This window comes from Seriola aureovittata, chromosome 22, assembly GCF_021018895.1.
Source record: "Seriola aureovittata isolate HTS-2021-v1 ecotype China chromosome 22, ASM2101889v1, whole genome shotgun sequence".
Classification (NCBI taxonomy): domain Eukaryota; kingdom Metazoa; phylum Chordata; class Actinopteri; order Carangiformes; family Carangidae; genus Seriola; species Seriola aureovittata.
This window is the reverse complement of record NC_079385.1, coordinates 5,016,875-5,041,874: the sequence shown is the minus strand read 5'-3', so window position 1 is coordinate 5,041,874 and position 25,000 is coordinate 5,016,875. Positions and strand designations below refer to the sequence as shown.

Here is a 25,000-nt window from a genome sequence, read left to right as displayed (position 1 = left end):
AGAGAGAGAGTGGCACAGAGGGTTAGGAGGCTGCGAGTTCGCTTTGCCGCTCCAACGCTTCAGCAGCTGGTTTCACTCATTAGATCAACTCCTCAGCTCAAAGTGCGATGGCTCGGATAAACACGAACACATTTCCACTCGGTTATGATGAGACCCTCATACTGTGGCCCGTCAGTGGTGGCATGCTCACCTGCTGCTGCATCAGTACTGTGAGTTTACAGAGTTTAATGCCACATTTGGCAAAAACCTTTAAAGGACAATCCGCCAATTTCACGTCAAAGCAACACATTTGCACTTTTTAAAAGGTCCCATATTTTACACTTCCTGTGTTTCATTTGAAGTGTTGATTCATAAGAAGATATAGTTGTGATTGGGCAGGGCTTGGGGCATGGCGAAGAGCAGTGACTGCTTTGTTGTGACATCACAAAGTTCCAGAAGTCCTGACGGCTGGTTTTAAGGCTCAGTTTCTGAATACAGGCTGTGTGCATTTCTCTGTAGACTGAGCGCTTTGATACTTTCACAGTATTAATATAGAACCTAGACCTGCTTTATAATCAAACAACACATGGACATCGATCTTTATACTATATGGAACCTTTAATTATTTAGACCACAAAAACAGTCAAGTCAGCTGACACCACGTCTGCTTAGAGAATACAATTTTATTTCATTTTTTAATCAAAGAGCCTGCGTCATAAACTGAGCATGCAGACTTTGAAAAAGGTGTGTGTCCACCCTGCAGAGAGAACATGCTTATGAGTTGCATTATGGGAAATAGAGGTCGAAGCATACTTAGCACTACAATTCGTCATATCTCAACTGCTGCTGGTTCGATTCTCTCACAAGTTCCAAAACCTTCATGTATGTGCAATAGTGAATAAGCAAAGTCTTTTTTTAAATTTAAAATTAAATCTGTTCACCAGAAACACATCGTTACTTTGTACCAGTTTCTGGAGGATGTTATAGTCACTTTTGTTTCCACAGGAAGATCCAGTTAGTTTCACAAGAGTAAATCCAAACCATACTCTAAACAAAGGTGCCCTGTGGACTTTTTCTGATTACATTCAGTGTTACTCAATAAAATACTGTGTTTGAATCCTTGAGTCCCTATGAGCCTGAATCAATCACGTTCGTCGTAAAACACTGGCAAAGCAGGTTTTGCTTCACATAAACTGTATATTTTGGTTGACCCGCATGGTTCCCAGCCGTGTTTACGCGCCTGCAGTCATATTCTCACCCGCCTCTGCTGGCACACTGCTGCGCTTCCTGGTGCACGGTGGCTCACGGTGGAAGCACTAGCTGGGATGTGTGCTGCGTTGTGAATGTGCGTCCCCTTGTGCATGAGAGCCAACAAAACAAGCACCCACTTGTAAAAACACACAGTGCTACTAGAGTGAAGTATTCTTTCTGCCCCCCCACCCCCACCCCCCACTAACCAGCAGGGTTCATGTGCAAACTACTGATGCTAAAGTTCAAGTGTCAAAAAGTTCAGATTTCTCAGTGATCACTTGTTGCCATTTGGAGCTTGTTATTATCCCGTTTCTTTTTTTCTTTTTTCTTTTTTTTTTGAGGTGAAATCATTTAACCTAGCTTTACGGGCAACCTCAAACGTTAGTGCTGTTATTTTACCGAGGTCAGTCCTGTAGTAAGAGTCCATTTGAATTTATTTGATGCTTGTTTTCTGGTCTGTAACATTTATGAGAACCATCTGTGCTCAGCTGTGATTGTTTAGTGCAGCTTTTAGCTGACGGATCGAGACGCTGACAGACAGTAAGCAGTCATGAGGTCCAGCACTTCTGATGGGCTCCCCAAAACAATAAGGAAGTGAAGTGTGGTCAAAAGTAAAACCAATGATGTATCCTAGGTTTCCCTTGCTGCACTCTCTCCACTACAATGGTACTGTTTCTGGCCAGTCACACTGGATGTTAGCGTGATAGTTCAGGTTATTTGAGGTGGGGTTGTGTGAGGTAGTTATCTACAGTCAGTGTGTTACCTGCAGTGGATTCAGATCAGCGCTCTGCCAGTTTAGAGAAGCAGCAGTCGCACCGGCACAGGAGCTGAGTGATGAGCTGCTGCTGGCAGGGACAGAAAAAAAGAATGTTTCAGCCACTTAAAAAAAATGCCCACAGAAAAACACTAATATCAGTTGTAGTGTACGTTTTATTTTGAATATTTTCCCCCACTTTATCTTGCTGTCAAACACACCTTTCCTATGGCATTACACTGTTCAACTGTTGATCCCCCATATTCCCATACACAAGTACACCTAGCTTAGCTCTTTCTAACTCAAAGATCTACTCTGTGGAGTGATACAGTAGGTGCCGTAGTTGCGGTTGTGCATAGGAATGCGGGCAAGATAAAGTGGTGAAAAATATTCAAAATAAAGCGACACTTCAGCTGATATTTGTTAGCTCATCACTCAGCTTCTGTGCCGGAGCTATCACTTTGAAAGATCAAACGGGGGGTCACTTTTGAAAGCGTTTCAACATATGTTGTGGTCACAAACACCTTCCTGTTTGGATGTGCCTGTCTTTAGAATCTAATTAAGCTAAACGTTGTGTAATTAGATGTGTGCAGCAGGAATAGTAATAGTTGAGCAGGTATTTAGAGAGTGACATTCTCGCTTGTGCAGTCAGACGTGTGTTTGTCTTCATCTGTTTTCTCCGTCAGGTGAAGGAATGTGTACCTGTAGGTATGTACATGTGTACGTACATGCACTCTGCGTTACAGCTCACACTCTTCTTAAACAAGTATCACTTTGATCTCAACCTGCACATAAACTCTGCCTGTTTTTCCACGCCACACACTTTAACATCACTTTCCCTCTCACACACGCACACACTTAACACACACACACACACACACACACACACACACACTGCACTGCAGCCACTCACTTTTGCAACCACACTCGTGCACAAACTAGTTTTCTCGAAGGATAATCACCATAAATGCAGATGACTCACCTGGCTCAGGGCAGCAAAACATTAAGAGGGTAAAACACTGTTATGATAGGAATTCTGCCCTTCCCTGCACTTACCTTATCACCCTGGAGGTGAAAAGAGAGCGAGGTGGGGGGGCTGGTGGTGCAGGAAAACAAGGAGGACAAGCCACTGGTTGTTACAGTGTGGGGGGTGGTGGTGGTTGTGGTGGTTGTTGGGGTTGGGGGGGTCAGATTCGCTCTGTTTGCTGGTGTCACTTCTCTGCCTATACAGAAAGGGACAAGTAGAAAAAGTAGATTTGCACCTGCTTGTTTTTCACTCAGGTTTCTCATCCAACAAAAACACACACTCATTTTTCAACTCCTTTAAAAGGAAACTTGCACCTCAAGTTTCCACGTGTGTAATCCAAGGTTTCAAAACTCCAAGATATATCAGGAATTCCCTGATCATTGGAAAAACCTGCAGCAGAGCCTTTCCAGAGCTGATGGCAGGACGTTTGAGAAAAATCTATTTCATTTAAATTATTTTTTTTTAATTTTCTGTATCTCTTTGGCTGTCCAGAGCCACATAAAAATACTTTGGCTTTCATTTGCAGTAACCTCAAGACCACAGAAGCCACTTGTAAATAGTTGTGTGATTAAATGGAGCCATTCAGCATACCTTGGATTCCAAGCATACAGTAATTGCAGCTATAAAACTAATGTGACTGGCTGTGCTGATCACTTTATTTCTGTTTATGTTGACACCTCCACCAAATCTTTTTTTCTTAATTTCAAAGAGCTACAGACTGGATCTCTCCTTCTTCCATTCTCTCTCTCTCTCTCTCTCTCTGTGCCGTAACATCTGGAGTCAATTGGACAGTATTAGGGCTCAGACATTGCCGGGTCAAAATCCCTCAGGAGGATTTGTTGGTTTGGCACACTGCTCCGCTAAGCCCCATCGCTAAATGCCCTGACTGCATCATCACTGGGGTCTCCACGGTAACTACAACACACACCATTCACGCCACGGTCTCAAATTGACACAGTTGTGGCTTCCTGAGCTGGCAGGTTTCCGCTCGGCGCCACAAGGAGAAAAGAGTTTTAAGAAATGGGTCAGGGCTGTTTTTATTTTTGATTCAGTAAAATCCTGCTTCATGATGATCAGGAGTGCAGCCAGTGTTGAATCAGGGTCTGACTTACAGTTTCTGTGCCACATGTCATTTTTGTGCCAAAAAGCCCCACTGAGTTTAGACTCCAACTGTTTACAGTGTTTCAGGGGGAAACTGGTCAGACGCTGCTGGTGGTCCACACTTTGAAACAGCTGTGTCCTTCATCCTATGTGGGCTCTGGGAACCTCACACACTGATGACTGTCATCTGGGTCACAATCCATAGCTGTGTCTCGAGTCATTCTTCGAATGATGCATTTAAAGACATTGGAGCGACTAGGGCTTCCCGTTTCAAAGGCTCCTTCAGATACGGACAAAGATCATGGCTCAACCCATCCTAAGATTCATCACATACCAGTGATGAATCGCTGTGGAATCACTTCTCAAAAACAGGAGTGTGGGAGACTCTGCAAATAAAACTGCAGGCTGGGATAATTAGGAAATTCTCCGTGGACTAGACCGTCTCATTTTGGTTTGGCCTCCGCAGATGATGACACGTTCATAGGCATTTGTAGGATGAGCCACAGCGTATATTTAGACATGGGAAATTTTTTTTAATGCCAACTGTCTTCATTCTGTGATCTTTCCTAAAATATAATATTAAAAATGAACATTATACTTGTATTCAACGCATAAAGCTTTTGAACAGAATTCTGTCCGCAATTATCTACTAGACTTTCAATGTAAATGCTCCTCTTACGAACCTTTGTGTTGTACTGTTGCTTCTGTCCTGCCTGTCTCATCTGCGTGTTTTTATTCTAGATATTTCAAGTATATTCCTAATACACGTCATCACCAGTGACTCCGACTACAGCGACTCTTGTTCTCTATCCTCTTCTGTGCTGCCCAGAGGCCTCCACACACTGTAACCGCCCCCTGTAGTGTCGAGGCAGAAAAACATTATAGGCAGAGAGGAATCCTGCGTTTCACCTCAACGACACTGTCGCCCTTGTTTGACCGTCTGCGTTGCTCCGTGAGCGTCTCACTACCAAACTAAACCACAGAAAGGGTTCGGGTTTCACGCTTGTGACACTATTATTTGGAAGTGTGAATGTCAAAGCAGCACCTCCTCAGCCTTTAATAGGTCTTTATTAATGTCCAACACCCTTAAGGCCTAAGCGGCGGCTGTTAAAACTTAATAGGTTTCTCCACTTGTGCTGTTCATGTGCAGGTTCAGCTTTTTATTTTTATTTTTACAGTTAAAGGGAGCACCACCTATTTCACACATCAGAAGGTGTTTACAGGTGTCGGGGAGTACTACTGTATGCTTTAGGCTACGTTAGCTGCTACTAGCATAACACACCCAAATCTCAAATTGTCTGCAGTTAAACTCGGGGTAATGAAGGTGCCAGGTTTGGACGAAGCCACTGGATTTTTTTTTTTTTTTTTTAAACGATCCATTGTACGACGCCAAATCAGTGGAGTGTTTTTTGGCAGAGCCACCGTGAAGCATATATAGCCTAGCTGTGCTGCAGCTCCAGCACAGTGGGAACCTGTTTGACTAATCTGATTGCTTTGCTGAAAGTGTTGGTTGTGTAACTGAGTTAGTAGAACACATGCACATGTAAAGCCGGCAGCGTCCGTCTGAAACAGGCAGTAAAAACAAAAAGGCTTGGAGGGCCTGTCTGAGAGCGTGACAAAAAAAAAAAAAAAAAAAGATAGAAAAAGACTTGAATTAAAGTGGCGTGTTTGTTGTCCCTGCAGGGATTTGGGAGATCTCAGCGCTGATCTCAGAGCTGTGTTTGCACCATCAGGTTGGGATGACTCCATGAACAGAGATCTTTGGAGGCTGGTGGGCAGAGCACGTCATTACTGCTCTCCTCCTGCTGCACATGCAACAGTGAGTCTCTGATTAGTTAAGAGCAAGTGTCTTTACATTTATAGCCTGGCAGCCAAAACAGGAGTTTAATCGCTTGCCCTCAGACCCAGGGCCAGGACAACGTGGACACATGGAAGGTAAAATTTGTTTGATAGGATTTTTTTTTTTTTTAAGCATTTCCTTAATTGCAGGTGTGTTTATCTAAGAGGTAACTTCTCATGCTCGTCTTCCTCATGACTTATTTCCATGTGGACATTAAGATTGCTGTAACATACAGGCTCAAATGCGTAAAAGTCTGAGTTGATTTCCTCCTCCTCTTCCTTCCCTCTCCTCCCGAGGTGTCTGACAGCAGTTGGCTTGCCTTATTAAGCATTACTGCCAGTAGATTACCAGGCTGGCGTCCCAGTTACAATCAGTTCAGAGGTTAGACAGTGATTTGCTGGTCACTGTTGTTCATTCCAGCTTCTTAAAATAGCTTAATCTCCTCCCACTTTTATTTCTCTTTTAGCCTCCCTGCCATATTCGATCTTCAGTTTCTCCTCTTCCTGCTTCCTCTCCTGTTTTTCTTTTTTCTCCTGCCAGATTACAATGTTCAGCGTAGCTTTATGTTCCCCACTGCCACTTTGTTATGAGCCTTGTTCTTTTCCACCCCCCCCACCCCCCCCTCATTGAATTTTACAATCAGCAACCTCGGATCAGCCAGACCTTCTTGTTAAGCTCATGGAGGTTGGGAGGAATTCTTCAGTTTCAACAATAAGATCTCAGTTTTCTAATTTAAGTGATTTAAGTACTCAACCTTGGTCACCATCAACTCCTGAAAGAAATACTGGCTCTTGAACTGCCAAGTCCAGACCAAGGCCCTGATCCAGACCAGACCATGTGTTACTTACAGTATTACAGTTATGTTAGGACATATTTTCATTCCTAGTTCAATTTAACTTGTGTGATTGAATGTGTGCACATAGCCTACTTCAACACTAGTGTGTGTGCATGTGCGATATGAAATCAGATAGAGCCTCTGTTGTGTGTGTGTACCAGTTCCTATGTGTGCCTTCCCTCCAGTTCAGTAACAAGAAGCGGAATGTTGCTACCATGACGACGAGTTGTCACCATCACTTAGGGTGAACATTACACACCGATTCAGCAGCAGGATGTTGCTCTTAAAGTTTTTAAACAAAAGAAAAACTGATCCAGAGAAAAGAGAAGTGAGTGTGTGTTTGTACCACAGCTGCTTGTCTCTGTCTGGCGGCCACACGTGCCCAGATTTAGGCACTGGCTAGCTTACAGGCTAAATCAGCTGTCTTCCACAAGCCATCATGTTGGTGTACTGAATGTGTTAGTTAAAGTTCCTCTCCAGACATGTTTTAAATACTCTAGTGTGATTAATATTTTGTTTAACATGGTTAAACTAGGGCTGAAAGCACATGTACGTTTACTTCCTCTTTGAGAAATTCTGAAGTTTCATCAGAGAGACTCAGCCACATGTTTGAGCCTCAGTCAGACACAGACTCAGATGAGGAGTCTGTTGAGACCAGAACCAGAGACTAGCAGACGGATCAGAACAGTTAGCATAGATAGCATCTTTTACTTGTTTATGTTGTCTGTTAGCTTGTAACTGGCAGTGGCTGCTACAGTGTTAGTGGTTATGCTAATGTTAACTCTCTCTCTGTACTGACAAGGTTTCAGGGTTATTTAGTCCCGCCCCCCATCCCCACAAGCTGACAGGATTGGTTCCTTAGGTTTGTGACGTATGAAACCCTGGCTGTCTGAATCTGTTTTTATAAGACTCATTGGTTCACTGCAGGTCAAGGTGGAAACACTCAGTCATGGAATTGACTGATTATTTCACTTATCATATGTCTTGTATTATATAAAATCATCATATGGATGTTGAGGTTAAAAATAGATTAAAAAATAGCTGCAGGAGCAGCAGAAACAAATAAAGGTCACTTGCTAATAAATTAAAAAAATTACAGAGGGGGGTGAAAATCTGTGGCTGACTACAACAGCTCACATGGTAAATTAAGTATTATATCCACTTCCTACTCTTATTAGTTCCAGTCTTTTCATCTTTGTAAATGAACTGTGAATAAAACACAAGACGTCCTGATGTTTTTTCACATTAAAAGCTGACCTAAAAAGGGAAGTTTCTTGAGCTTGACATCGCCTGACGTGACTCTTGTTGGACTGTTGGAATGAGTGCTGTGGAAATGTAATTTACATTGTTTATGAAATAACCTTCATTCATGATGGTGCATCTGGACATCTGAGCTTAAATTCATATTTGGATCTTTAATAAAAAGCTTGCGCACCACTTGGCCTAATGCTGCACCATGTTCATCAGCTGGTCACTAATGTTGCAGGTAACCAAAGGAAAAAAGGAAAACCAAAACCATGAGCTAAAAGATGCTAAAATGCAGCTTTAATTTCTCATTCTTTCTCTCCTTTTCTTCCCTCTCATCTTTCTTCTCCACATCCTGGCACATTTCCACTGCCTCCCTCTGTTCCTGCTGCCTCACTGACCAGACGTCCACCAGGCTGCTCCTGTCATTACTCCTGTTAATCAGACAGACGGTCGCTGCCGGTAAACAGAGCTTCGCCTTTTGGTGCCCCTTACAATCCAGAGTTCACCAGGGTGGAGTGGAGGGGCGTGTGTGCAATTAGTTGTGCCAGTTGAGAGGATTAAAATCACCACCAGGGCCTGATGAGCCCACAATGCATCTGCACTCTGAACTCTGTAAGTCACTCACACACACACAGAATAAGTCCGGTAGCATTCTAGCCCCTGAACGATTTTTTATTCTTATTATTTATTATCTTATTATTATTTACTTATTTCTCTTATCGATTTAGTATTTCAGAAATTATGTAATATCTTCAGATATTTGTGTTGCAATCACATCGAACCCGACCTGTGGCCCTTTGCTGCATGTCATCCCCTGTCTCTCTTCCTGACTGTCCTGACTCTCTTTCACTGTGGCTATCAAAACAAAGGCTGCCCAAAAAAAACACTTTAAAATCTTGTTGCTGACAGCGAGGTGTCTGGATTTGCTATGCTTTACAAGCAGAGGAAAGATGAGGTGGATTACTCCTAAAGCAATGGTGTTCTATTGATTTCTTCTTTCCTTTTTTTTTTTTATAAATAGAGGAGCATTCATCCCACCATCCTGCCATAGTAAACGTTCAAGGACTGGTCCATGATGTTCCTGGTATTAGGATGTAAAATGATCTGTTTGACTGCAGAAGCATCACGTCTGCGTTTGCCTGGAAGCGACGAGGCCACTGTTGTGGTCTCATGTTTGTTTGAATTGGCCTGCAGTTCTGTTCTGTCTCTGTCCCTCAGGATCCACCGTATACACAAAAACAACCGCTGACACGCACATGCACATGCACACGCACACACACAAAAACAAACAAGAAAAGGTTCCGCACATATTTATTCAGATACACACACACGCACACACACATGTGCTGTTCTGATTCATGTAGTCTACAGCTAACTTGGCAGATGCAGTGTGTACCCACTAATAAAAGCATATATAAGAGCTATACACACACACACACACACACACACATACACACAAACAGACTGTTTTGTCTCTGTGTTTCCCTCTGTTTCAAACACCAGTGTGTGGCTGCTCTCCTGTGTGTGTTAGGTTTACATTCCTCACGGTGGGCCACATCACTCAGAAATGCTCACACACACACACACACACACACAGACTGAGAGAGAGAGAAATAAAGCAAACCCCGACATGATCCGACTAACACTGCCACAGGCACATGCACATACACACCCTGACTCATGCTATGCTTTTTGGTTGGTCGGTTGTTTTAAAGACTTTTTCCATGTTTTATGCTGAAAAGTTTCATTTCATAGACGTGAAAAAAGTAAAAATCTGAAATCGGAACATGTGGTAAAGCCATGTTGTCTGCGCCACTGCTACACTGCTGCCGCTGCACACAACCTTATCTTCACTTTTTTAATGCCACAGTTGAACCTTGGAAATTAGAGAAGAGGATGATTGCAAAACATCTTGATGTTGGAGGGAGACAGAGAGCAGGAGGGTGGAGAGGAGAGGAAGAGGCAGCTGATGGTGAAACAGGAGGAAGGTTGAAAAACTGGGGCCAGGTTGCACAAAACACCTTAAGTTTTTGACGTAAGTAGCACACTTAAGATTTAATTTCTCCTTAGCTGAGGGAGTTACACAAAGGTGTGTCGTCCCCTTGTTTGATGGGAACTTCACTATGGTGTTCAGCAGACAGGTAAGAACGTTTGTTACTCAGTTATTGACATGGCACACCGTTGATCTGTGGAAATGAAATACCTCACCTGTAATTAAGTGGAAAGATCACATTAACCCATTGAGCCGTACAGATCAATCATTAATTGTAAAGGAGCTGGAAGAGCACAGCTGTGGAAAGTAGAGCGATACAACTCTTGACTGATGGACAAATCATAAATTGACTGCCTGTCAAATCTATCATGTAAAATCAATTACTCATTGTCCTGCGTTTATTTTCTTTAATTATCGCCATAAACTCCCTCAATTTGGTTGATTTTAAGTGATTTTTAAAGGTCCTATATGTCTTCTTTGATTATAAAGCAGGTCTAGGTTCTATATAAATACTGTGAAAGTATCAAAGCCTCAGTCCACAGAGAAATGCACACAGCCTGTATTCAGAAACTGAACCTTAAAACCAGCCTTCAAGACTTCTGTAACTTTGTGATGTCACAACAAAGCAGTCACCGCTCAGAGCCTCCTGTCTTCTGATTGGCTCACCAACCTGTTGTTACTTGAGCTCCAGAGAGACGCCTGAGAGCGGAGATGTAAAACTACATTGAGATGGATTTTGGTTCTTAAAACCACAAATATATCTTCTTATGGATCAACATCTTAAGTTTAAGACCAAGATTAGTAGAAAATCTTTAACCACCATAACACCTTAAGGGTGTTTTGTCCAACTATTTTTATTTTAAGTAATCCTTAACTCAGCCTTTAAGGCAAATCTTAACTTAAGGTGTTTTGTGCAACTGGCGCCGTTTTTTTTGGAGGCGATGTGGAAAACAAACAATTGTTGATATCACCGTTTAAATCTGAACATAATGGTGCACACTTTCATTCATAGTGTTAGACTTCCTTGTGCACACAGAAAGTGACAACACACAGTCTCAGAGAGACACACACCTGACACATCACTGTGTGAACTGGGTGTGAATGTTGGATTGTTGGTTTTGTAATGTAACAAAAAATGGGTGAACACAAGACCCCGAAATAGGACATGATACACCTGAGGGGGGGGTTTCACACACTGTGTGACAATCCAACAAGCTCCTCTGTTCTCTCTTTATTCACTGGTTAAATGAGAGTTTGAAGATTTTCTTGAAGCTTTGGAATGTGAGAGTAGTAGTTGGTGATTTGCTTTGCACTGCATGACTTTTCTGCCATAAGGCTTTGTTTACACTGAAGCTCAAATGTGACATTTCCTTGGAAGTGTTAGGCTCATTGCAGCATCACTTTATCATCTCTGCTGTGGATATCCAGACAATGCACGTTTGTGACTTCTGGGTTTTTTTGGTGGGGGCTTGAAAGTAGAATGGGCTCTGATATCCCTTGTTATTCGCAGTGATCAGTATTATCCTCTGAACTGTGATGCCTCGTCCCCTTTGTGTTCACGCTCAAAGAAAACATGGACTCCACACATGCTGCACAAGCGCTGAGGTGTTCCCACCGAAATTTGGAAGCTGTTGAAAGTTCCCATGCGGGTGAGATGGATCTTTGCGACAATACATAACATCATCACATGTATGATAAGTCTATTAGCCATCCATCACCCCGCAGTGACACAGTCAGTGCAGCCGTACAGTACGTCACTGCGGAGGAAACCCGTCTGTGCTCCTGCTAAGACGCTGCCACACTCAGGCTGATTATCTGAATCAATCCCTCGGGTGTTAAAAGCTCAGAGGGCATGAGTCTGCAGCGTCTGCCTCAGCCTCCTGCAGACTGCAAGCAACAGGCACACTTTTTTTTTTTGCAACTATATCCTTGTGGCAGTACTTCCACCTTATATACCCATCACTCCGCTCACATCGGTGCACGGCTATCATATGCATTCATGCGCATTTCTGTGCGCAGCAGCTCTAAGCTTCAGCGCAGGCTTGTAGCAGATTAACAGCTTCAGTGAGCGTGGAGAGCAGGTGAGACGAGGATCTTGGCAGTTCATCCAGGTCTGTTTTCCAAGGAATGATTAGCACAGGTCTCTCAGCCGCAGGGAGGGAAAAAGAAAGTGAAATACAAGCACACCACGCAGCATACCTGTATGAGCTCTGCTGCACGGCACTATATTTTGGGGTGTTCAATGATTTTTGAGGTTGAGATTGTGCCTTCACTTTCTGGACAGATCTGCCTCCGTTCAACTGTGCAGCTTTCTCCTTTTCTTCGCAGATGTAGAATTTTGTTCTCTCCTCCCATCATAAAAACTTGCAGGGATGAACAGGAAGATGAAAACTGACTGAGTTGCGGGTAGTTGATCATGCAGGGTGGGGTGGGGTTATGAATTATATAATACTCGTCCTGTGTGAGAATTAGGCTTCAGAGAAGGATGAAAGCACAAGTGCAGAAATGAGTGAAGTGAGGATGAAGGAGTGTGAGATGATGAGCGCATGAAGGAGGGATGATGTCAGGAGGAGGGGGAGGCTGGCTGGACACTGACCTGATGGCTCTTGAGCCTCCCGAGCTGAAGTTATGAAGGGAGCAGAGGGAGGACTTTTTTTTAACTTCTATTTCTGCAACAAGGCTTTCTTTTCATTTGGACGCTGAGTCCCTACAGATGCCTCCTGTGACCATTCTGATTTGACCTGAAGCTTCTGATTGATCACTTTTATGTAACGCAGGTCTTATGACGGTGAGTTGGGAGAAGTTGTGGTTTTTGTTTGTGTGTGTATAAGGTCATTACGTTTCTCCCGATCTGGTGAGACTAAGGTTATTGAATGATGGCTTCTTTTTTTTTTTTTTTTTTTTTTAAGAATTTTTTAATCAAGATTATACAGAAATCTTGGGTTTTTTAGGGCATTTTTTGCCTTTATTCTTATAGTTGCAGTGCGAGAGAGACAGGAGAGTCAGGGAGAGAGAGAGAGAGAGAGAGAGAGGATCACATGCAGCAAAAGGCCACAGGTCGGACCCGAACCCGACCGCTGTGATTAGGACTAAGCCTTTATGGTACGCGCTCTACCAGGTGGACCACCAGGGTGCCCCTAGACATTTTGAAACATGGAAATACAGATTAGAGAAAGACAGAAGAAGAAGAATGTGTACATGTGAAAAAGTTTTCTTTTTTTTTTTACCTTGACCAACAGCTCCTGTGTTGATATGCTATATTAACTAAGTATATGAGACAATTTTAGTTGAATTTCAGCATAAAAATGGAGTCTACAGTGGTAGGATGGGTTAGCTATGGGTGTCAACAGTTGCATCAGATTCCGGTTAATGACATTACTCAATCATACATTCATCTCCACATCCTGGAATGGGCAAGGCCAAGTGCTGCTGCTTGTTATTTTCAGGGTCAGAGTTTGTGTAATAAGAGGTTGGAGTTTGGGGCTGACTCTCTAAGAACTGCCTCATCAAGCCCTTGCCTGTCAGTGACAGTGAGTCAAGGCAGATAGAAACAAATCAGCCTTTGTCATGTGGTGGCTAATGTGCTACCAACGGTGTGAGTAACCATGAGAAAAGCCCTCAGGTTTACTGAAGGGCTGTAGATGAAGGTCAGGATCTCCTGGTGTGAGGAGTTGTTTCTGACTGGAGGTGAGGTGGAGTGTGTGGGACTGACAGGTGAGACGTCTGCAGGGATTCAGCCTGATCAGGACTGTTCTGTTGAAGAGGAAGCTGCGCCTGAAGGGTAATCTCTCAGTTTACTGCTATGTCTATGGTCATGAGCTCCCGTTAGGAGCTAAGAGGATACGATGAATAAGTCTGTTTATCTATGATATTGTTGGATGGCAACACTGTGAGCAGGAACTGTTGTGAAACGATCCCGGTTGGTGTACTGAAGGAAGCTGAGGTGGTCAGAAGAAAAACTTTTCTGTTTTTTCTCAAATGGAGCTGTCTGCTTTTCTTTTTCTTTTTTTTCCAGCTGGAGTTTGTTTTGGTTGAATTAATCACCACGTGTGTGAGACTGAAATGTGGCTGGACATTCATTCAAAAGACTCAAAATGAACCAGGACTGATAATTGAACATGATCATTGGCTATGGGGATATACACACATGATTATAGAGCTGACCATATATCATATGATTCCTTATAGTTACAAACTCATATTCAGATACTTCCTACAGATAGATCGAACATATGCATTCTGTCTCGTCTTCAACTGAGCTCTGAAAAACCCAAAATGAATAATAAACTTGATCCTGCACAGATTTTAAACTCTTACACCTGTTGGCTAATAACTGTAAAAGACACAATCAAACAATTAAAGTTGCAAGCAGACCCTCGCACTGTCACGCACATCGCAGCCATTGGACACCGCGCTTATGAGCAAGATGTCATTTCCTGTTTGGCGGCGGACGTATTGCATGTTTTGTATTACCACTTGTGTCCACTGTGTGGCGAGTCATGGGTTACTTCCTGTTTTCAGTAGGTGGCGCCATGACTATGACATCATGTAGATGTCTTCAGTGACTGCTATCAAACATTTGCAGTTTTGGGCAGATTGGTCAATGTATAATAACAACAACTTCCCGTTTCATGGCGAAACATTGATATTTCCCGCGCCGCCACAGCTACGCCGTTCAACAAAAAGCATGTTTGATTTAACGAGTAAGAGGCTGTAGGTGCTTTGAGCTACATGCTAACATCAGCATATTAATATACTCACAATGACAATGCTAAAATGTGTGTATGTCATGGTAATGTTTACCACGCTCAACATCTTAAGCCATGATCAAACTCCAGGACCAACACAGACTTACACGCAACCAGCGGATGAGCTTCTGTGGATACTAATCATAATAATAATAAGAATACATACTAAATGCACTGCATGAAATAAGTGTCTTTAGTGCAATATTTAGCACAAGTGCAGACGGTCCACTGAAGTGCAGACATTTAGCGTGGTCACAAACTTGGGGCTACACACAGACCTCCACACAGGGATCCATTCAGCCCTTCACACGATCTTCAGCAGATAACAAAGTTTACTTCACATGGACCCATGTGGCCAAGCAGAGTAGTGGAACTGGCCTTCAGTTTAGCATGCTATCATTTGCTAAGGAGCGTTGGTCGTATAGTCATTAGTTTTATAACTATTTGTCTCATAAAAATGGATTCAGTCACTTTTTATGTAGGAAAACCATCTTAAAGAAAATATTAATCAAAGCAGAGTCATTTTAATAGAATTTACAACATGTCTAGAGAGAAACTTTAAGAATTTGACTGGCATTAAATTAAAAGTTAAGGTATCACCACAGTCATTAGGCTTCATCCTCTGAGCATCATGCTTCTCTGTACCAGATTTCATAGCAAAATCCAAGTAGTTTCTTTCGGATAGTTCAGTGTGGACCAACCAACACTGTGACATTTCCATCACAAGAGCCACTACGAGCCACGACTAAAAAATTACAGCAGCTATGAGCTCAAACATGTGCAGTGATTCAGCTTTAATTTAATTTTTTGTGTTTTAAAAGTCTGTCAGGAGATTATTTATAAGCTGCACAGGCTTGCCTTAAAGTTTAGCAACTCTTTAAAAAAGAGAAGCCGATCAAGACAAAGTCCAGCTGAAACACGTCTTCAGTGTCTTTATCAGGTACTTTTGATTATGTATTCCACACCTCTAGCACAGGAAAGCTTTCTAACATAGGCGCCTCCTTTAAAATCTTTATAGTAATTAAAGGAAACAAGGCCCTATTTGTCTGTGGCAGGATGTGTGATTTTTAAGGGAGAGATTCATTGTTCAATCCAGGCAGATTTTTTTTGACTGGAGCCGTCTGGTTCAGAACACACTTAGCCAATATTCATAATAAATTAATGGGGAGTCACATGGTGTTGTGGTGGTGGGGCACGACAAGGCCCCAAAAACCTGCATTCCAGCTTCACCCAGTTCTGTGACTATTTTCAGGCCACAGTACCATCTGAATGTCACATGAAAAATATATTTTCCTTGAGCAATTATCCATTTAAGTGTGAAGCACAGCACTCAGAGGCACACGGTGAATTTCTTGTAAACATGCCTACTGCTGTGTCGAATCCCTCCCTGTCTGAGGGGGGGGGTCAGTTAAAGGAAAAGTTGTGAGCTTGCGAAAGAGATGCTGATGGTTATCTCTCCCTAAAAGCAGTCACGTTACGTAGTCCCTGTGCTGATAACCTGTAGATGAATGTGAGGAATCCCCTGAATGTTTTGCTGTTTCAAATGTTTCTTCTTTTCCAGTAATTTACAGTACGTACACTGCACTTACTCTAGAGGTAACACACAAGCTCGCATTCAGAGGTTAAAGGGCCATCCACACCAAGAACAATAACAATGTGAGCATTCACACTTTTTCTCAAAAGGTGGCACCAAACACACACTTCATACTCCAGCTGTGTCAGAGCAAAACACAAAACATTGATTCTGAGGGTTAGCACATCTGCGTCCCAGCTGTTGTTCTTATTAGCATCTTCATAAATATTTGTTTTATGAAACCGTGGGTGGGTTTTTTGAACATCAATGATGACTTTCTCAGCCGCTGTGTTGAACATGACGTGTTAACCCGTCCACCAAGTGGCATACTTACCACTTTACTTCCGAGTAACGGGCCAAAGTGGCACTAGTGGGTGCAGCAGGCTGGCAAGTAAGTGGTGCTGTATTGACCTAGTAATGTTATTATTATGGATGGCTCAATTGATCGGCCGATTTCCATTAAAAATATATGAAGCAAAGTCTCAACTCCACACACGCTCCACCTCTTTGCCATTTTTTGGATTAACTGGGAGTTAGGTAGAGTCTGGCACTGCCAAGATGGCGATTGCAGAGCAGCTCACTTTGAGCTTCAAAAGCGCTCTTCAGAAACTTATGGGTGATGTCATGGAGGCTAGGTCCATCTTTATATACAGTCTATGGTTCTACTGTCTATAGATTTATCTGTAATTTATTGGCTGTTAGTATTTCGTGCAGGTTCGTCAAATTGCTTTTAAAATGATGCCAAGGATATCGTTTACCACAGTTTGGTTGCTGTCATCCACTTGAGTCAGAACAATTTTTACAGTTATTGTTCTTGGTGTGGACAACCCTAAAGAGGGTTAAGAAATTCTCAGGCTTTTTTGGCTGATGACAACTTTAAATCCAACAGAAAATCATGAACTTGCTCAGACCTCAAGCTCAAGGCAGTGCTACTTTTAGTGCATCCAGTAATTTTGGCAATGAAAGGGTGGTAACTGGTTTCTAACTTGTATGCTACCAGTTCCAGCCAATGGTAGGGTCAGCAATACACTTGCAAAGAGTAAAAGTTGGGGTATGCTCAAACACACAAAGTTATGTGAAGCCTGCCATCTTAGAAAGGTGTGTGTCGAATCGTACAAATGGAAATGACAACACACTTTTTAAATCAAAAGGAATAGTGTTTCACTTATACACACAAATTTGACAGAGGTAGCTGTATGAAGAAAAAAGGTCCTGTATACACACGTCATTTGAAATGTACCGTATGTGGAATACACTTTAATTTCCACTTGCCACATCTATGCATCTTTGTTAGCCTGATTGCTATGTCTTGGTTTTCTAGGCAAAATTCAAATCAGAACAGATGCAACCACATGCATGATTCACAATTATAGACATTTATTAGACTTCCTCAAGCTCTAAGTCACCCTGCTCGCTCACCCATAGAGATCAATGCTTATCATGTAGTCGCACTGATCGGGGACGAGATAATTGCAGTGCAGTCCATATTCCATATGATTTTATGAGTTGAAATCACTGGAGCCGCCTTTCTTCCCGTCTCCAGCAACGGGGAGAATGACGACTAATTTTAGTGGAATTTCAGTGCAACTTTATCACAAGGGACAGAGGCCACTTCCACAGACTTGGGAGGAGTAAAGACACATAACTGAATGATTCTCGGAGCGATGAAGGCATTTAGACCATCTCAACATCTGGTGAGCAATCAGATTTCAATCCATTTTGAATGCTTGCATGAATTTACACAGAGCTTTGCTTTGAGATAAGATCGAAAAAAAAGATAAAAATTAGAATTTGGACACTTTCAGCTGCTGTGTGTGAATCGAGGCAACTAAAGACAGGAAAAAAGAGCTTGTCAGTTTTGTTGTTGCACAATCGTGTCTGAAAATACATTCACTTTGATGCCTTTGAAACAGGTGGACTCATAATATCCTGACAGTCTTTTGCTGCACACCAATATATTTTATTGCATTTTGTCTTTCGGGAGCATTAACATCTATCACCTTGTTCTATTTTCCCTTATCTCTTACACACATACACACACACACACACACACACACACTTTGACTTTCAATGACTAAATTTATTCCCAAACCTTGGTGTAACCAACACCTCATTATGAGCCTAACCCTCAACTCAAGTCCTTGTCCTGAAATAACTTGTGGTACTGCTGAGGACGGGCAGAGTGTCCTCACTGGGGAGGTGTTTCCTCGTTTTCTTGTCCTTGAGCAGACATTTGTTCCGACAATACGCATAGAAATACAGAAGACACACACACACATTTTCTCATTATCACCCTGCTCACTGAGCAAATTATCACTCACCCACCAAGCCTCATTAGCCTCTGCCAGCCTGAATGTCAACATCATAAACTACAGTGAAGGTTTTTATGACTGTGATTATGGCAGCAGGAGGGGAAATTAATTTGTCTGACTAAAGGCAGTTTCACGGGCCAGGCGCCTGATTTACAAAGAGATCCTTATTCATACACTTGGATTTAATAACTACAGCAGACGGAAAGAAGCCGAGAGAAAACTGAAGGTTATGTCAATGTCACATTAAGTGCTTAATGTCACATTATCAGAATGTCATAACTTTGACTTTTATAACTTTGGTGACCAGGGGTTCTGCCTTTACCATGCAGGAGTAGCTTGGGACACTGTGGAAAAGAGGCTGGAGCAGGATTAATGCAGTGGACTTAGAACACGTGCTCTTCTTACTCCTTTTAGAAGCAGCCACAAACATAATGTACCTATGAAACATGATGTTATATAAATAGATATAAGTATGTGATGTTCAGATATGTTCTGAAACAAAAATGTTGAAATTACTTTTTGAGCAAACTATGTGTTTTGTCTGGGCTGCATTTATGTGCAAGTTCTACTATAGATTAATGAATAAATCATGAATCACTCATTTGTTAAATCCATGAGTCATGGTTGTTTACATTCACGGCAGCAAAAGAAAAGTTTCATATTTAATTAATTTAAGACCTTTCATTATGGTTGGTTTTTAAATAGCTTCAGTCACCACACTGAAGTGTTGGTATTTATTCACGGCAGTTTACTGCTCAGTTGTACCGCTTTTTAATTGATTGGGTGGCTAAAACTGTTTTTTGTTGGCTTGTTTTAAATTGGGCTACTCTTTGTTAGATTGGGGTTTGCTAAACCAAGTCTATGAATGAAATGTAACACCAGTAAGTCAGTGAGGTATAGTGCTTCGTATGTAGTGCACTGATGACACACGGTTTAGTTTAACTTATCACATAATCAAATGTTAGACTGATTTTATGATCAGTTTCATCATGTTCAGAAGATGAAGCAGAAGCTAAACATCTAGCTAAGCAGTATTATTGGACAATAACATGGATGTAGTTGGTTGTAATTAATGTAGAAATCAGCAACATAGGTGATTGAACACAAGTAGTTTGTATTGTGAATGATTTTATTTACTTATTTGTGTCGAGCAAATGAAGCAGCATTAGAAAAATCCATTCAGAGGATAATTTGCAGTGCAGGAAGAGGTCAAAGTAAGCTAATAAGCTAGGCTATAACATAGCTAAACTAGCTTTCATTTCCACCAGCACTGTGGAAGCAGCAGAAGCTGTCCAAGTGTAACAGCCTGACTTTGTCATGTTTCTTTACAAATGAAAAGAAAGGTCAGAAGAGTGAATGATGACTGAGAGCATATTTTGCTGCTGTTTCATCCCTACTTGGTAACGTTAGCTAGGTAGAAAAAAAATTGAATTCACTGTGCTGCTCTGAAGCTACTGGCAGATACTGGCAACTTTTAAGGTGGAATGTTTTCTTGCGTGTTACTCAGTGCATGAGTTGATGCTGTGAATCAATCAATACACCTTAAATGTCAATATGACAACTCTGACCACTCCATTAGTTTTTAATTAGTTCTCTTGAGTAACATATGCTTTAGTGATGATTGGATCTTCAAGTTCTTAAATTTCAACTGGAGTTGTTAAAGTGCAAATATTCTATTTCCTTACTTAAGATATAAAAGTGGCGAAGTGTTAGTGTGGTGTACTCCTATAGCACTACACCTGTTGGTGAAGTGAACCCACGCACAGTGCACACTTTCATGTGCACCCTGAATGACAGGCACACAGAGAGGGTCAGTGGAGAGACTGACACTACAGGGCCAGTAAAAAACTTTACAAATTTCGTTGAAATCCCACCGGAATTTGCCCTGCCATGCCCGATGGTCAGCCCCACTGTGAAAGGCTTTCTTGTACCTGGGTAGTGTGTGCGGTAATACGCTAAATATACCTTTCTCTCTCCTTTCTTTCTCCTCTTCATGGTGTTGCCACATGTCTCCACTTTACCCATTGTTTCAAATTAAAAGCCCTCTGCTGAGTAATTACGACTTGCCGACAGCGGTGGCAACAGCTGCTCAACAAAATATCACATCCCCCATCAGACTTAAAAAAACTATTTTATTTCATTCATGTTGGACAGACCAAAAACTCCTCTCCAATATGAAACAAGTAGTAGAAAAAGCTGTACATAATGACAATTGTTTGGGTTTGAGCCTCTGACTGGGCTATTTGGTGTAAGACAAATCTCACTCTGTGTGTGTGTGTGTGTGTGTTTGCACGCGTGCATGTCTTTGATTGTAAGGTGACATTGCTGCTGAACAGATGCCCCTCCCCTCATTAACAGATGTATCATTAAGTCATTATACTGCTGATGGGAACAAGTCACCTCTTTTTGTTTGCTGCCGTCTGTTTGTTCAACCCACACCGCTTCTCTCCTTCTCTCTCTGAAAGACATGGGAACCTTTAGTTTTACAGAGAATGCGTGTGTACACTGGATTGCAACATAAACAACTTCCCATCCCTCTATAAAATGCACATCGCCACCTGCTTATCTGTAGGAATACCATAATTACTCTGGGTGACACAGAAGAAAAGCATGCTGGTATTTTTTTAAGGTTAAGGGCTTAATTCATTTAAGTGTAATAATTTGAGGGGGCTGTTAATTTAGCAGAGGGGGCCCACACATCTGAGGGAAACCCCTGTGGTTACAAAACATTCTTGTGCTGTCAAAGCTGAAAAGTTAAGAGGGAAATCTGCTTTGTTTTTACCCTGCAAGTCAGAGAGAGACTGTTCTTCTGATAGTTGAGGAGAATTTCAAACGTGTAAAAGGGGCATGAAAGTGCAGCAGAGAACACGAGGTACAATTCTTTTCATTCTTATGTTGCTGGTGACCAAGTTTGGGTCACATAGGCGAGTGCACAAATACTGAATAATGTTTTCTCAGAGCAGCTTCATGAAGTGTACAGAGATGAGAGTGGTATCAATCTTTACCTAACTCCCAGCAGATGAATGCAAATAATTAATCCCCATGTGTCCCAAAATGTCAAAACTCTTTAAATGTTTAAATGTTGGAGGATTATCTGAGTGACAAAAAAAAAAAAACTGAAACGAAAGAAATGAATTGAAAAAAAGAACAACAAAAACACTTCCAACATGTTCATGTTAGCTGCTGGCCAACAGTGGAAGACTGTGGCGGCAGTTGGAGGCTGTTCATATGTGGAACTTTATGAATGAGGGTTAGTCAGTCTGCTTTCCTCAAGGGAAAAAAAAGTATAAAAATAAGACCAAAACAGTTTTTCTGAGAACTCTTAAGTAGCAATAACACCTCCCTGGGGCTGACACCACCAGCCCATCCTGATCCACGCTGACTGGGAATAAGCATGTGGCACATCAACATTGAATTTTCAAGGCATGCACAGACATACACAAGCATAAGAATACTGCTCTCCGACATGATGTTATTCCGTGCAGATCTCCGCTGATCACCACAGGGGTTTTAAACTCAAGCGACCAAAGGGCTCCAACTTCTTAAGGCTGTTTATGGCACCAGAGCTCAGGACATAACCTCAGCCAAAAGATGATTGCAGTAAATACACATGTTCTTCTGTGGGAGGCCGTAAGCCGAGAACCACGGCGCAGCAGCTGTGATGCAATCTGTAACTAACATGTCCAACACGTGTGTTTTTGATTGACTCCACATCGAGGAGTTGTAAGGAGCCATGAAGACTGCAGGAGAAAAGAGACACCATGACTGATACTTTAACAAAAGAAGAAGAAAAAGATAACCTGTCTACTTAATAGCCCAGTTGACTTAAACGCTGATTCCAGTTGTTTGACAGCCTAACCTATCATTACATATAAACCAGAACAATTTGACCTTTAGTAACTCTCTTATAAACCAACAGCAGCTGGGTGTTCCCATCAGAATCATCCTGCTGGTCCAGGGATTCAAATTGGCAACTTTCCCATCACAAAACTGCATCTCCACCATAAAGGGACCTTATTGAGACAGGGCTGTGTGTGTGTGTGCACGTAGTGTCATTCTGCTCGCTTTAAATGCTCGTGCCAAGTGTTTCCATGTCTCACTCTGAACAGAATTGTGGGTGTTTTACAGCCACATGGTATGTTGTACATGTAGCAGCATGTTCTTCTTCATACCGAGACATGCACACACAGCTGCTGTTATTTACATCATGGTAACTGACAGGAAACCAAAGGATCCCACAAGAGTTTCACAAGGCTCATCAGTGAATGGTGCAGAGAGGCTTTTTGTGGTTATTATTACTTAAGAAGGAAAATGAGTTAAGTCTGTCTCTGTTTGTCTTTTCAGATCTTACAGGTGAATCTAGTGATGTCCATCCTGCTGTATGTGATGGTCCTCGTGTACCTCTATGGTATCCAGGCAACCAACATGGATAGCAGTCACCAGGGGCAACAGCAGCCGAGTCCCGATCCTTTAAACTCTCTTATCATCCAGCTGCTTCAGGCCGACCTGACGAGGGGGAAGATCAGGGCGAATCAGAGCCAACAGGGTAAAAGCAGGGACACGGAGCCCCAGGACACGCTGCCTCCTCTCCTCAGTGCTAACTTTCCATTAGAGGACCAGGGCGATGCGGAGCAGTGGGGGACGGGGGGTCGCAGCGGCGGGAGCAGTGAAGGCGTGATGGACCAGCAGGTGATGCTGTTGAACTCTGACCTTATCAGGCAGCACAAGCGGTACAACTCACCCCGGGTGCTGCTGAGCGACCGACCGCCCCTGCAGCCGCCGCCGCTGTATCTCGCTGACGACTTTGTGAGCAGCGGACCGGAGGGCGGGGCGGCGGGAAACAAGACACGAAGGAAGCGTTACGCTGAGCACAGAAGCTACCGCGGGGAATATTCTGTCTGTGACAGCGAGAGCCAGTGGGTGACAGATAAAACCCAGGCGGTGGATACCAGGGGGGACCCTGTTACTGTGCTGGCCAAAATTAAAACCAGTGCCACGCAGGACATTAAACAGTACTTTTATGAGACGCGCTGCCGGACCCCCAGGCCCTTTAAGGGGGGCTGCAGGGGCATTGACGACAAGAACTGGAACTCGCAGTGCAAGACGACACAGACGTACGTTCGAGCGCTGACGCAGGTTCGCAATTCAGTGGGCTGGAGGTGGATACGCATAGACACGTCGTGTGTCTGCGCGTTGTCAAGGAAACGTCACAGGACGTAAACACAACAACCCGAGCCCTGCTGGGGACTACCTGTTTGGAATTCTACTTCCTATGTAGGATTTTACTTCCTGTTCTCAATGCTCCCCCACCACAGGATTATGTGTCACGGTGGTGCAGAGCAACAATCTGCTAAACAACGATGCTTCTACTGAAGAAATCTTGGGTCCTTCAAAACAATATTTCACATTAACGTGCTGAAAATCCACAAACCGGCGCTGCACCGCTGTTATGGAAGAACTCGCTCGAGAAGGGGCAGGGAGGGAGGGCCTGAGTGTGTGAGGGAGAACTGTACATATAAATTATTTAAATTATATGAAATGCATGTAGTTTTACATGTTATTATATATACATATATATATATATGTTCGTGTATGTATATATATATATATATATATATATATATATATATATATGTGTGTGTATATATATATATATATATATATGACGTATGAATATATTTGTGTTATTTATTGAAAGAAGTTTTCAAAAGGAAAAAAAAAATGTCTATAAAAAAGGAATGAAACAAGCTATGAACTCATTTTGAGACTATGATACAGAGCTGGGCTGCAAAGGTGCTTCACAGTAAGACTTTACATGTGCCTTGACCAGAGTGGCTGCAGAGCAGAGAGATATGACACAGAAGCTCACAGACAGCAGTTGCCACATATGTTTTTTTGGGGGTGAACCTGAGAAGTGACAGAGCTGCAGGGGCCTCTTCTGTCCTGCAGCCCAATGTGGGGCCCAAAATCGTAACATAATGACACAGGTAACTGCAGTATATCAGAAGGTACAAGGAGTTCTGTGACCAAAAACACACTGCTCTGAGATTTGTGACCAAACATCGACCGTACTGTTATGTTGTAACACACCTCACGTTCGTTCATTCCACTCGGGGACAAAATAAAAGTTCTGGTTTTCCTCAGGCCACGTTGATGCTGTTCACCACATTTTAATCTCAACTGGTATCATGAGCTGTTTTTTTTCTTCCTATTAATAAAATCATATATTTCTAAAAGTTGGAAACACTTCATTAACAAATACCCATTTCATTTTTTTTGGAAAGAAAGAAATATATAATAATATTGTGATGAAGATGATGTAGGTGAGACCATATTACA

At 42.4% G+C, this 25,000-nt stretch overlaps 1 protein-coding gene across 1 annotated transcript in view; it reads left to right on the top strand.

Moving 5' to 3' along the window:
• Nucleotides 1–24,134, top strand: part of ntf3 (neurotrophin 3) — a 40,981-nt gene extending 16,847 nt beyond the window's left edge. Inside the window, exon 2 of the mRNA XM_056366987.1 lies at nt 23,006–24,134. Within this exon, the coding sequence (XP_056222962.1) occupies nt 23,006–23,881 (876 nt within the window). The 3' untranslated portion in view covers nt 23,882–24,134. The remainder of the gene's footprint in view (nt 1–23,005) is intronic.
• The last annotated feature ends 866 nt before the right edge of the window (nt 24,135–25,000 follow it).